This window comes from Nyctibius grandis, chromosome 12 (genome assembly GCF_013368605.1).
Source record: "Nyctibius grandis isolate bNycGra1 chromosome 12, bNycGra1.pri, whole genome shotgun sequence".
Lineage (NCBI taxonomy): Eukaryota > Metazoa > Chordata > Aves > Nyctibiiformes > Nyctibiidae > Nyctibius > Nyctibius grandis.
Window position 1 is genome coordinate 6,302,715 of NC_090669.1, and position 12,628 is coordinate 6,315,342.

The following is a 12,628-nucleotide window of genomic DNA, read 5'->3' on the forward strand; positions in this document are numbered from 1 at the left end:
GCATTTCAACATCCTTCCTCTGTGTATGTTGTCAATATTTTCAAAGACCTAACTCACAAATATTTAACTACTAAAAGCTAGAAAAGGTTTTCTCCTAAAAGAACAGTCTTCCTCAAGGAAATGTTAACTGCAATTTACTTTTGTCATCAGAGACACTTAACCATCAGAAATCCTTGCTGTTACGTTTGAACTGAAAAAAATAATTTTACAAATCATTAGTTAAAAATTAAGTGATCAAGATTTTCTTACTGTTTAGTTATGGAAAGCTATTATCTTTATTTCCTTTTCCTCTAAATGCGACAAAGAAATGACACCGCCTCTCTATATAACATTAGGGCTATTCAGATAAGCCAGAAGAGTTATTTTGTAAACTCCCGTAGCTGCACTAGTATAATTATTCTCCTCTGTAGCCACCAGCACAAACCCGATGTCCCAACAATGTACAGATGTAAAATGTGTTGGTCAACTACAGCAGTGTAAAGCCCACATTACACTGCTACAGCTTGCTTATGTTGAAGGTAATTATAGGTGTAATAGAACTAGATCAGAAACTGTTTATACAAGTAAATGCTAGTAACTTTCACATCCCAAATAATTTCATACAAGACTACACTGCAGATCCCTTTATATTAAGGCACACTTCATCTCACTACAGCTTAAATGCAGACATTAAGAAGTAAACATTCATTTTGATGGTCTATCAGTACTGTCGTACAGAGCAATAAATGAAAAATATATTACTAAATAAAATAGCAGAAATAATTTACTTAGAGACAAAATATAACAAATAGGACAAGAATTTGCCTGGGCCACCTTGTTAATAGTCTCATTTAATCACCATATCCAGGTACTGTTTCAAAGGAAGTTCAAAGGAATGCAAGAAATTAAACACCAATACTGTGCCCTAAATCATCTGTTCCTTGGAAATAGTTTCACTGAAAAATAGATCTAGTTATATTTTAATTTACAGACTAAGAGGATTGGACTGTAAAATTACAAGACATGATTTTTCCTTTTTTTTTTTCTTTTTTTTTTTTTAAAATCTATGAGAGTTTTCTCATAGACCTGATAAAAATAAATTTAAAACACATTATTAGGGATTCTGCAGGACTTCCAAGGAAAAAAAGAAATAGGGGAGAAGATGAGAACAGAGCTCATACGCATACGTGCGTTTTTATCACCTGTGTACAGATTTGAGAAAGCAGAAGCTCAGAAAGGATGATCATGATCTGAAGACAAAATTCAGACTGAAATAAATAAGAAGGATACCACTGAATCATTCAAGTGCAATGACAGGTTAAAACAAGAAGGCACCTGACAACCAGGAGACAACTCGCGCTCAGGAGAAATGTCCATGCCCTGTACGAAATACATGAAAAATAACAACAGTAAGTGCTGTATACATAATTAAAAGATTTAGTAAACGTGTAGAAAGTAACACAGAGTTTTAAAAAGAAAGATTCAAAAGGTACTCCACTGCCAGCATGCTTACCCTGGAACATTAGATGCATCATCATTTCAAATTAAGTGAACTTTTGGACCACAACTTAGACTGTATGCTCCCTTCTAACTGTAACTACTGAAAGGCTGGAACTACAGCTTATTTTGTTTGTAAGGCAACAGAAGTACAGGAAATTGATTCCCAGAAAAAATTATACAACAGTAAAGCATGGTCTTGGGTGGGTGGGGGGGTGTTACATCCTTGGCTTGAATTTTTTTTTTTTTTTTTAATTTGTTTTAAGGTCTTAAGAATAATTTCAGTTTTAGGGCTTACCGTTGAAACTTAACTTTTGCTGCTGAAAGATACATGTTTAATCCTTACACAGACAGCATTATTTTCACATATTGAGGCCGACATCATGGGTAGTCAAAGAATATGTTTAATAAAAAATAATTAAACTTCCATTTGCTCTATAGAACATCATAGAAAGTAATTCAATAAATTACAAATGACTTTTTAAGACGCTTGTTCAACTACAGAAAGCAAATTCAGACTACACAGAACACAACTGGCAAATATTGCAAATGTCCAAAAAAAATCTGGACTAAGACTTGGATCATGAAGCCTGAAACAAGGGATAGAAATACAAGGCAATAACAGCTAAGGTTCTTTTAGTAACTACCAACACACACTTTATCATCACCTTGGATATCCTTTTAATTTTAACTTCAGTATTAGTGTAATTCTACTGAGGTTTCTTTATAACCCTTAACTTTATACAACCGTATTTGCATATAGTTTACTTGATAGTGGGACATTTTTTCCCCTTCTGGTTCAAACTGATTAAAAATAAACCCAATATATTATGTTCAAGTCTACACCAGCCTTCATTACTTGAAACTGTAATTGCCTTATTACATAGAAAGAATCATTAGAATGGTAACCAAACTCACTTGACCATAATTAGGAAAATACTTTATTTCATAAATCTGATATAAATTAGGTTTTAGCCACAAGATTTAGGATTTATTTTGTGGGGTGAGGGTGGGAAGTGATGGTATTGTTGACATACTCCATCAGCAAACTAATTTAATAACTGTTTGTAAAACTTTGGCTATTTCATAGATGCATCCTCGTTAAATAAAAGTGCTATATTACAAAGGGCAAAATATTAAATATGAAATACTTTTTTTTTTTTTATGATGAAGAATTGCTACCCCCTTCTCTTGGCAGTTTTTAATTTTCACTATTGCTAAGACACTGCATGAAGGGCCACAAATCAGAATACTATTTGGGAAAATACGTAACCGGCACAATCCAAATGGTACTTGTATAATTGTGTAATTACATGTAATACTGCTTCTAATCATGGGGCTAGTTATTTTGCACATAGAAACTTATATTTCATTGGTAAAGTTCTTGATAAAAAACAACACAGTTGTTTTAACTGTACAAGCAAGCAACAGAACTATATCAAAATATACAGTTTTTGTTTTTGTTTTTTATTTTTAAATTTATCCCTTTGTAAAGCTTTTTCAATGACTTCTACTAGTACCTGTATCTATTTTCTCTTTAACACTTGCCTATTCTTGGACCGCAAATGATGTAACAGGTCAACTGAAGTCTCAGTCAGTTCAGAACTTCTGTAAATGTGAATCTGGGCCTTGACTGTGTCAGAGTAATAGCAGCTTAAGAAGAAGGAGGAATCATATCACACATCAAATATCAGACAGATTTTATATAGTAAAGGGTTCTAAGGATTTGGACTTAAACAGATGCCTTATGCCCTGTTATTATGGTTTCTAGGAATAATTTGTCTGCCTTACTATTCAAAGTGCTTTTTCTTTAGTGGGCAACTCAGCATAATCTATGAAGTGATATCCCAATAATGATTTTGGGTAAGATTTAATATTTAGTCAGATTTAAATCTGCAGAGAAGTTTAAACTCAAAAGGAGTTCAAAACTATCTATTCTTTTATTTACCATTATTAACTGGTAACTCCAGGAGGTTTTATGACATAAAACACAAATAGAAATCTACACAAACAAAGCAAACAAACAATTTTTACATGAAGTATGCAGTGTTGAAAGGTCTTTCAGTGGCACTTTTGACAGTTTGCCTCTTCTGAGCCTTGGGGAAAATACTCATTTTGGGACTTTTAATTCTGCAGAGGGAGCACAAAACTTTGCAAGGTGTAAACTAAATAGATCTACATGGTGCCAAGTAGCATGAGATAAGACAGTTTTTGCTTTACTTTCCCCTTACTGCTGTCAAAGAGAACAGTTGTAAGGGGGAAAAAAACCCCAACAGTCAGATCTCAAATAACTCAGATTTTAACATGAGATACAGGATGTCGTTAGAAAACAAAACAAAACCTGAAAACAAGTAATAGAAACCAATGTAAACTTCCTAAACTAACTCAGCTGAGGTAACAGGTAGCCAGTTTAATTGGCTGATTGGGAAAAATTTATCTTCTTTTAAACACACTTGTACCTGAATTGGAAACAGCAGTGCATCACAACACTAGAGCATTTTCATGTAATTAAAGCAATGGATGGTGATGTAGATTCTACAGCTTTCATGACATTCATTAGCTGCCCAAATTATTGCTGAGTTTTGATCTGTAAATTATAAGTGTCAAGGAGGCTGTAAAACTATATTCAAATTAAATCAATAATATGCATAAAGTATTCTGTGTTCACTGCAAATATATTAAATATACAGCTCTTACTTGAGCATTATTTTCATAAAATTAACCCCCCAACAAAATTATAATGCCTTTTGTTGTAATTTTACACCATTGTGTATTTGATAGTACATACAAGTTCAGAAACTTATGAACTTCAAGAAATATTACATGCAAAACGTCTCTGAAAGCAGTTTGCACTTCTAAACAAATACTGAAATGTTCGGTCAGTAAATCATTGATGCACTCAACACTGGGTTATTTACAATGAAATAATTAAAGAATAAATTCAAAATCAGTTTATAATTTAAGTGCAGAGTCTGGGGTCAGTCTTCATCACTAGAATCTGAATCCTCAGATGAAGACGATGTACTATCAGATCCAGATGAAGCATCTGCTTTCTCTGAACCCTCATCTGTGCTGTTTTCATTGTGAGAGCTTGGCTCTGTTCCTCCTTTGTCTTCCTGATCTCTAACCCTAGAATTTCCCTCCTTTTCTTCTGTGGGCTTGGCTGAGCCTCTGTCATTGCTTTCACTGTTCTGTACATCAAAAATATTAGACTGAGACAAAGCTGGGATATGAAGATTAAGGCCTGGAGTGAGAAGCATCCCTGGGTAAAGTATGTTGGACAAAAGTAATGGGTTAAGAGAGAGAGGATTGGCAGCTGCAGCAGCAGAGGATGTTGAAGGAGAACTTGAAACAGAGTTTTCACCACCAGTATCCGTATTTTGGTCTTCTGTCCTTTCTTTCTTTATATCTGCCTCCTTTGAATCGCTTCCCTTTTTTTCCTCTGAAATAGATTCTGTAGACTTTGTTAGAAGTCCTCCCATGCCCAGCAAGTTTGGTAATCCAGCCATCCCTGACAGCAGCATGGGGAACATGGCAGCCACGTTCTTCGCTTCTCCTCCAGTAGTTAAGCCAGCTGGCATTCCCATTAATCCTGCTGTTACTTGCAGCGACTGCAGGTTTTGCAGGTTTTGTTGTAAGGCCTGAAGACTAGGCAGATCCACTCCTGGAAGCAATCCGTTAGCTAGCAGAGGGTTAACCGATACGCTTGCAGCGGTGGCAGCTGCTGCAGCTGCTGTTGCTTTAGCAATCTCACTTTTGGGGCGCCTTCCTCTCCGGCTTACTTCTTCCCGCACAACAGGTCCAGTGAGAATACGGTCAAACATACCTTCTGGAAGAAATCCCTGCAAGAGACACATTGGGTGTTTTTAGTATTTTGAGAGCTTAAAGATTGAAAAGTAAAAGCAAACAAAAGACCCAAGCGTACAGCGACTGTCAAAGATTATTCTGGTATGTTAGCACAGCAGCGTGATCTCCAGACAACTCACTGGAATTTGTGGTGACTTTGCGCTATCACATCTCAAATGTCTAAAGGCCCACTTCCACAGTGAGGTCTACATAGGTATCTTCTCAGACCCTCTGCTAACTCATCCTTAGAGGTTTGTTTGCAGATCAAGCCAAATATAGCTAATCATAGGAGCAATCTCAATTTAAGATCTAAACCAGCATTGCTTTACATCAATCATTTGACAGTTTAATTTAAAAAATGACTCAATTTGAGTTAAATATAAATGTGTGATTGCACACAGACCAACAATCTCCGAGCCCTTTTTATTATTGCTAGTGTCTGTTTAACGTCCTCACATTTCACCTCATCCATAAACGTAAGAATGAACAGTAAAGACTCAAGTTCAATTAAAATGAAATTCAGAGCACTTCTTGCACGGTATTACTTCACCTCTGTAAGCTCTCCTACCTAACCATGAAGAAAGAATTGCAATGGACACTAATATTATTCCCTTTGAAATGTGTTGTCTTGAAAATTCCTCTTAAAAATGGCTATCATAAGATCAACTATTACTCACCTCCATACTACAATAGCCTTTTTTTCTTCAGCAAATCTCTCTAATTTAAACTAGCCTAATACAACTAGAGGAATTCAGAACTGATACTCTGTTCTCCTGTCCTGTGGATCACTACTAAATTCTACAAGTAATTCTGTTATTATTTATAGCTTTATTCACTGTAGTCTAATCCTGTTCCTAGTTACCTATTTTTCTACCAAAATGTGCCACAAGGGTACTGGAGAGATTGCCATTTAGAACATCACAGAGAGATTACAAGTTCTGTTGATAGTGACCTAGAAAAAAAAACTAACTTGGTCCTTTCTTTACCAGAGGCTGTAGGAGTAAAATATAATATACTTCTGACAAGTTATAGTAGGTGAGGAAATAGACTTCAAAAGAACATCAACACAACCATCTTCACTTCTGTTACACACATGGAATGGAAGAGCAACTGGGTTACCAAGAAACCATTCTTTATTATACAATACAACTTTTTGAAGTCAAAATACATCCTTTTCTTCAAGGCAAACAGGGAATGAACTCAGAACAGTACACCATACTTGAAGCAATGACACTTAAAAGGAAAGAGAACCAGCTATATAATAGTTCCCCTAATGAAAATGAGTACGTGCTGTTTTGTTGGAACTGTGGAAAAGGCCTATAGAAAAACTTCCTTCTTTTAAACTGAACCAAGTACAACCCTCAAACAAAACCAAACCTCAAACTCACTGAATGCATCTTGCCTCTAGTAAGAAGCTGGCTCAGGACTACCAGGGAATATAGTACTCTTATCAATAACTTTGTTGGTAATCCATACAGAAGGAATACATGGGCAACACTGAAGTTGTAGTGTAGACCTACTCCTAAGAATATATTAATACATCAACCTCGTTCCCTCCACTGGAATCTCAACACTAGTTTTTAGCTAAAAACAAAACCTCTAAGAAATAGAAAATACAAATTCTAAGTAGTAGAAAATAGCTATATTAACACTTGATTTCCATTTTGATTGAGGATAGTAATTTCTTAAAAGTGAACACTGAAAGTATATTAATTAAAAAGTAAAATAAATATGTAAAATTATATTCATCTTCCTAACTGTAACTTTAAGAACAAGAAAGTATTCTGTGGGCTAATACCTTTCCTAAAAATGTTCAAGGCTACATTTATGAGATGAAAAAGTCACAGTATTATAGCACCTTCAACCAAATCTCTAATTTGGGGTTGCCAGCCACTGTCCCTCCCTTCCTCCTACTCACAGCTGTGCCAGCAAACCAGTTTAGGGAACTGAGCTGGCAGGAAAAAAAAAAAAAAAAGCTAACACTGACTCACATCCTGCATTTAATATAATACCAGAAATGAAAAGCATGCCTTTTGGCATGCCTTTTTTTTCCCCTGTTTGCCTTGTTTGTTTTTAAGATACATTTCATGTCACGGTTATCTTATTCTGCAAATACTCACAGACTGTTTTACAACTTCTCCCCATTCAGGAGCCACTCCATACTCTGGGTTTTCTTTCAAGAACCTGCACAAATCCTTCAGAGGGGGAGCAAATGCACCCCCCACCTGAGAAGCAGAAGATAGAAGTCAGGAAATACTTCACACTTGATAAGAAAAGGGCAACATTCATACCTGACACTGTTTCATTTTTGCCTTTTATATAAAACAATACAAATAAAGTCTCACTTTAAATTATAAATGAGTATGATACAGCTTTTGACTCATTCCTGGTAGCATATGTGAGAGACTCTTGATTTGTTCTAAATCTACTAAACTCAAACTCATCTATTAAACTCATATTTTGCTACTTCAATATTTGACATTCCTACTGAAGTTTAATATCAGAGTTTATTTAGACATGCAATGAATGTAAGAGCAATCACATCAACAGAGAACAATAGTGGTCCAAGTATTACCAAGGAGATTTTAACTACAATCTTGTTAAACTTCTCCTTCATCCACTAAATCAATCCTATTCTATCATCTCAGTCAATTTCTGAAAATACTTCCATTAAGGGGCTCTGCTTCTCTTGTGAAATTATTTCTTGTATTTTTTTTTCCTGTGAAAAGTTAAGATTGCTAGACAGCATGTCCTAATAAAATCATATAAGCAGATAAGTAAGCTTTCAAATTAATCAGAGGTATTATTCAGATACAGAAAGAAGGAAGAAATGGCAGAAAGAAGAAAGGAAAAATAATTCCAGTTTCTGCTCAACTTTCTCTATAAACTGCAACTCAAACCCACATTTTCTAGGCTACTTTTGGTCCTCTCACTCCTTGGTACTAAATGTATAACTGAACTAAAAAAATGAGACAAAATTAGTTTGGTGATGCAGAGAAGTTGGGGACAGATTATAAATGGGAAAAGTGAGGCTAACAAAGTAACAGAACAGAGTGTCAACCAGGGTGTGGAAATTTATTAGAGAGAAAAGCCATCATGAAAACACAGGCTTTTACAGCAAGCACAGATCAAATCTCTCACTCCTTGATCATCAACTTTGAAAAGATTCCTCAGGGCACGGCTTACTGCAGAGCAGCCAAGGGTCTGTTTTTCAAGAGACTAGCAACCATACAGATTCTTCTTTAGAGCTGCTGTCTCAATGCACTGAAGAGATTAAAGACTCTCAAATTCTGCCTCACTCTCCTCTACAGATACAAAAAGCTTCTGACCTTACTACAGCTGCATAAAAAAATTTCCTGCTTTCCTTGCAACTGCTCTCTAACAAAAAGAAAAGCTAGCAGTATCAGAGAAAATGCTCCATACATTGACACAATACCTCAAAGACTCCCACTGGACTGCTGCTCTGGTACTACATTGACATTCAAAGACACCAACCCACACATCTGTCCAAATCTGTTCAATAAATAACAGTAATGTTTTGCATGCTTTTCTTGAATATTACCTCAAATTAGCCTTCCCCAAAGCCTATTCAAATGCATTATGCCTTTCCCAGACTTTGATCACCTGTCCAAAAACTTGAATTCAACACCTGGTCTCCCATCTTCCTCTGATGGGATTTTATACAAGAATCCCCCTTCCACATTTGCTCCCCTGCCACACCACTGTTTAACCTAGCAATATGATTTACAACAGATACACACTGGTGAACCATATAGGTCAAATGCCAGCGATAACTGAAAAAAGAAAAAAGCAAAATAATCCAGTACACAGGATCTAAGCAATTCTAATGGACAAGTTTCTATGCAGAATGCACTACCAATGTAATTTTAATCGTGTCAAAAGTAGTAACGAGAAGATGCACACAAAATTTAGAATTGAGAATGCTGCTACTTTGATCAGAACCACATATATTTCAGTGGCCATGCCCCTGTATTAGTCAATGGCACACATATTGCAACATAGTGTTCAAGTCTATCTGAACATAAACCACAGGGTAAGTTTCTAGCCATATCTTACATATTTTCATAGTTGCAAAACGTTTACTAAAAGATTGTCACTGACTTTCTTGCTCTATGTCAAAGCCTTAAAACAAAAACCTTTCCTTTGTACACAGTATTTTAGCAAGTGTAATATTAGAGTTCTTCATTTCAGGTAACTTTTCATTCCGTGCAACATCAGAATGGGAACTGAAATAAGAATACCTTTCTTGCATTTCTTCTATTTATAAGCTGAACACGTTCTTCACCAGTCAAACTATTAACATCCAGTTTATTAGGGTTTCGACAACGGTGTCTTTTTTGTTTGGGCCTCCCATCATGCAGCTGCATCCTCTGTTATAAAGGAATTGAAAAGCCAATTATCTTTCTGATATAAGCGTTTTAAGAATGGTAAGATATCTATGCATTCTCGAATCAGGCATTCATTTGAAGTAATCTGCAATTTCAGAAATATTTTAGTAACAATACTAGTTTACTAATCACAATCACATGATAAGCAGCCCAGCAGACAGCACTAAATCCTCTCTCTGATGCTTCTATCATTGCTTAGTCTTAATAATTTTTCAGTTTTCAATAGTGCTTTAACTGTCAGGACCTTTACTACTATTTTGTACTATAACATCTTTACAGAGAAATAAGGTTGTTATTCCAGATGTCATAAATATGATTTTCTTACATTCTGTTCAACATTAACAAATCTCAAATTCAGAGTCAAAATGAGAACATCATTCCCACACAAACATCACTAACAGCACTGTAACGTAGGTATGAGATACATCCCACAGTGAAGTCTTTAATCCTCTAAAAAATCCTTTAATCCACTAAATATGTTGTTACACATTTTTCAGCTCCCATCATCAGTATCATGGTAATATGATTTTCTTATCTTACACTTTTTTTTTAATCCTAGGTGAAATCAGACAAAGATCAAATGTCTTTGTTTAATATTGCTTTTTTAGTATTTTGTAACATAGAATACAAATTCAAATACATTTTATGAGAAATGTTCTACTATTTAACTAAAACAGAGCTGAAAGGGATACTCACAGGAATACAAGCTCCTGAATCTTCAACATATCCAGGGTGTTCTTTAAGCCACCTTTCTAAATCTTTTCTTTTTGGGGCATCATCACCTGCAAGCCTTGTTCCATCTTTTAGGTTAATTACAGGAACGGGACTCTCTGAATCAAGAATGCCTTGGGACTGCGTGTAAGTGAGTGCTGGGTTTATTCCTGCAGCAACTTGACAGGAGTTAATACCTGGATTAACCTGGAGAAATTCAAAACATTTGACTAAGCTCTCCGCAGAAAACAAACCATCACAAGTATTTCATGTATGATACAATGAAGGCCAGAGTCCTGTGGATCATTATGCACACACTCAAGGACTCAGTGAGATGACTCATCCCATAAAGATAGCTCCCTTTAAGTCACTGTACAATCAGATCCTGTAACAGATGTTACAGGAAAGGATGTCAGAAAGTGTGGCTAGGTCAAGTATAGCTTTTATTAATACACTGTTAGTTACAGTTCATCAAAACTAGAATTAAACTTACTTTTAAAAAATAGTTATCAATATTGAATATATCTAATATTTAGTAAAACTCTACCAGTTCTCATTTGTGTAGTCACAAACTGTCAGTGAACAATTTTAGAAAAAAGCCAACCCAACAGTTTTGAGTAAAAGTTTTTCTTGTATGTTGACAGCTGGTTATGCTCAGTTAAGGGATTAACAGTAATTTGGACCTTATTTTTGGATTCAAAATCAAGTATACTTACATGATTAGGCTGTTTATTTCTATTTATAAAGAGGACATCAACTCCCTCAACATTCTTCCTTCTCCCTCTTCTCTTTTTGACTACAGGCTGACTGTCAGCTATGACTCCATTGGCACTGGCTGTTAAGTGACTGGAAGTACCTAATTAATGATGCAATAAAATTAGTGTCAGATGCTTGAGCTGTTTATAACAAGAAACATCTGAATAAAAATAAGGAAATTACTTGAAACAGTGCAAGTGCATATAATTTCTACAAGTAATATCTAACAGAAATTGCCTATTGTTTTATGACTGTTTAAAACATTTAATATCAAGCTCTGAAAAGCCACTCTACTATGAAAGTTTCCTATTGCTGCCCTCTACCCCCTCCAAATAAAATCTGTACAGGCAGGAGAGCTGTTAAAAGCTGCTGACATCACACACACTCAGAGGCAGACATCCCTAAATAAATGTTTGTAACAAACCCTTAATGGTACATTGCAAAAGAATGAGAAACTACAAAATGCAAGGGAAGAGTAGTATTTTTTTAGAAGAAATGTTCTCATCTGTGTATATATGTAATCTCAATGAATTACAGTCATTTAACCAGAAGCTGGCCTAAACCAAGCACCCAATTCTAATAATTTCAAATATTTTATTCCAAATCTTAACCGCTTGCTTTAGGCTCATTTTCATTTGTCAGTGTACACCTCCTGTTATTTTTTATGAAAATAAGCTCTAAGTTTTCAGCTGTAATCCAAAAAATTGGTTCTAGAGTATTGTCCCTCCACTGTTTCTTTACATAAGAAACAGGAAAGAATATGAAGAGTGCAAATTAACACAGGCATAAATCTGTAACTCTTAATCTTTACTTACAAACTAGCTGCAACAAGTTCCGATTTAAACTGTCAGTGTAGAGCGATGCACTTCATAATTATTAAAATCTTGTGGGGGTGTTTATAATGTATAATCATTCTCATAAATGAACGTTACAGTAACTGAGACTGTGAGAGAGTATTCATGTGGTTCAACCTCATGCCTCAACTTAGGTGCCCACTTTCCCTAAACACACTGAAGAGAATTCCTCCAGACTGCAACTTAGAACAAACAACATTGCAAACAGCTCTCTTCACTGCCTATACATGGAGATCAACGGAAGAACCCAGATGATAGGATTTATTACTAACTCTTATGCCCTCTGACATTTTATGTACCTGATTCGGGAACTGATTTTGGGAAGTTGACAAGGCTGGTTTCTGAAGCATTCTGGAGTTCACGTAGCCGAGCCAGGTATTGATGCTGCCCCAACACACATTCCTCACTTTCAAATGGCCTTTTCTGAGACAGTCCCTGCTTCTGAAAAGTCAATTTCAAACCACCTTCCTGTTAAATAAATCCCAGGGTTAGAAGAGTCTCTTCTGAAGCAGAAATGACTACTTCATAATCAGGATTCTCACAGACAGTTGCTCCGGAAGAGTTGAGGAAGAATGA

At 35.6% G+C, this 12,628-nt stretch overlaps 1 protein-coding gene across 3 annotated transcripts in view; it reads right to left on the bottom strand.

The window, feature by feature from the left end:
• Positions 1 to 1,922: 1,922 nt before the first annotated feature.
• CHD9 (chromodomain helicase DNA binding protein 9) overlaps positions 1,923 to 12,628 on the bottom strand; it is a 106,132-nt gene continuing 95,426 nt past the window's right edge. For all 3 annotated transcript variants that reach the window (XM_068411489.1, XM_068411490.1, XM_068411487.1), the window contains 6 exons: positions 12,352 to 12,520; positions 11,159 to 11,298; positions 10,428 to 10,649; positions 9,585 to 9,713; positions 7,443 to 7,547; positions 1,923 to 5,318 (listed from right to left, as the gene is read on the bottom strand). In XM_068411489.1, the coding sequence (XP_068267590.1) occupies positions 4,455 to 5,318; positions 7,443 to 7,547; positions 9,585 to 9,713; positions 10,428 to 10,649; positions 11,159 to 11,298; positions 12,352 to 12,520 (1,629 nt within the window). In that variant the 3' untranslated portion in view covers positions 1,923 to 4,454. The remainder of the gene's footprint in view (positions 5,319 to 7,442; positions 7,548 to 9,584; positions 9,714 to 10,427; positions 10,650 to 11,158; positions 11,299 to 12,351; positions 12,521 to 12,628) is intronic.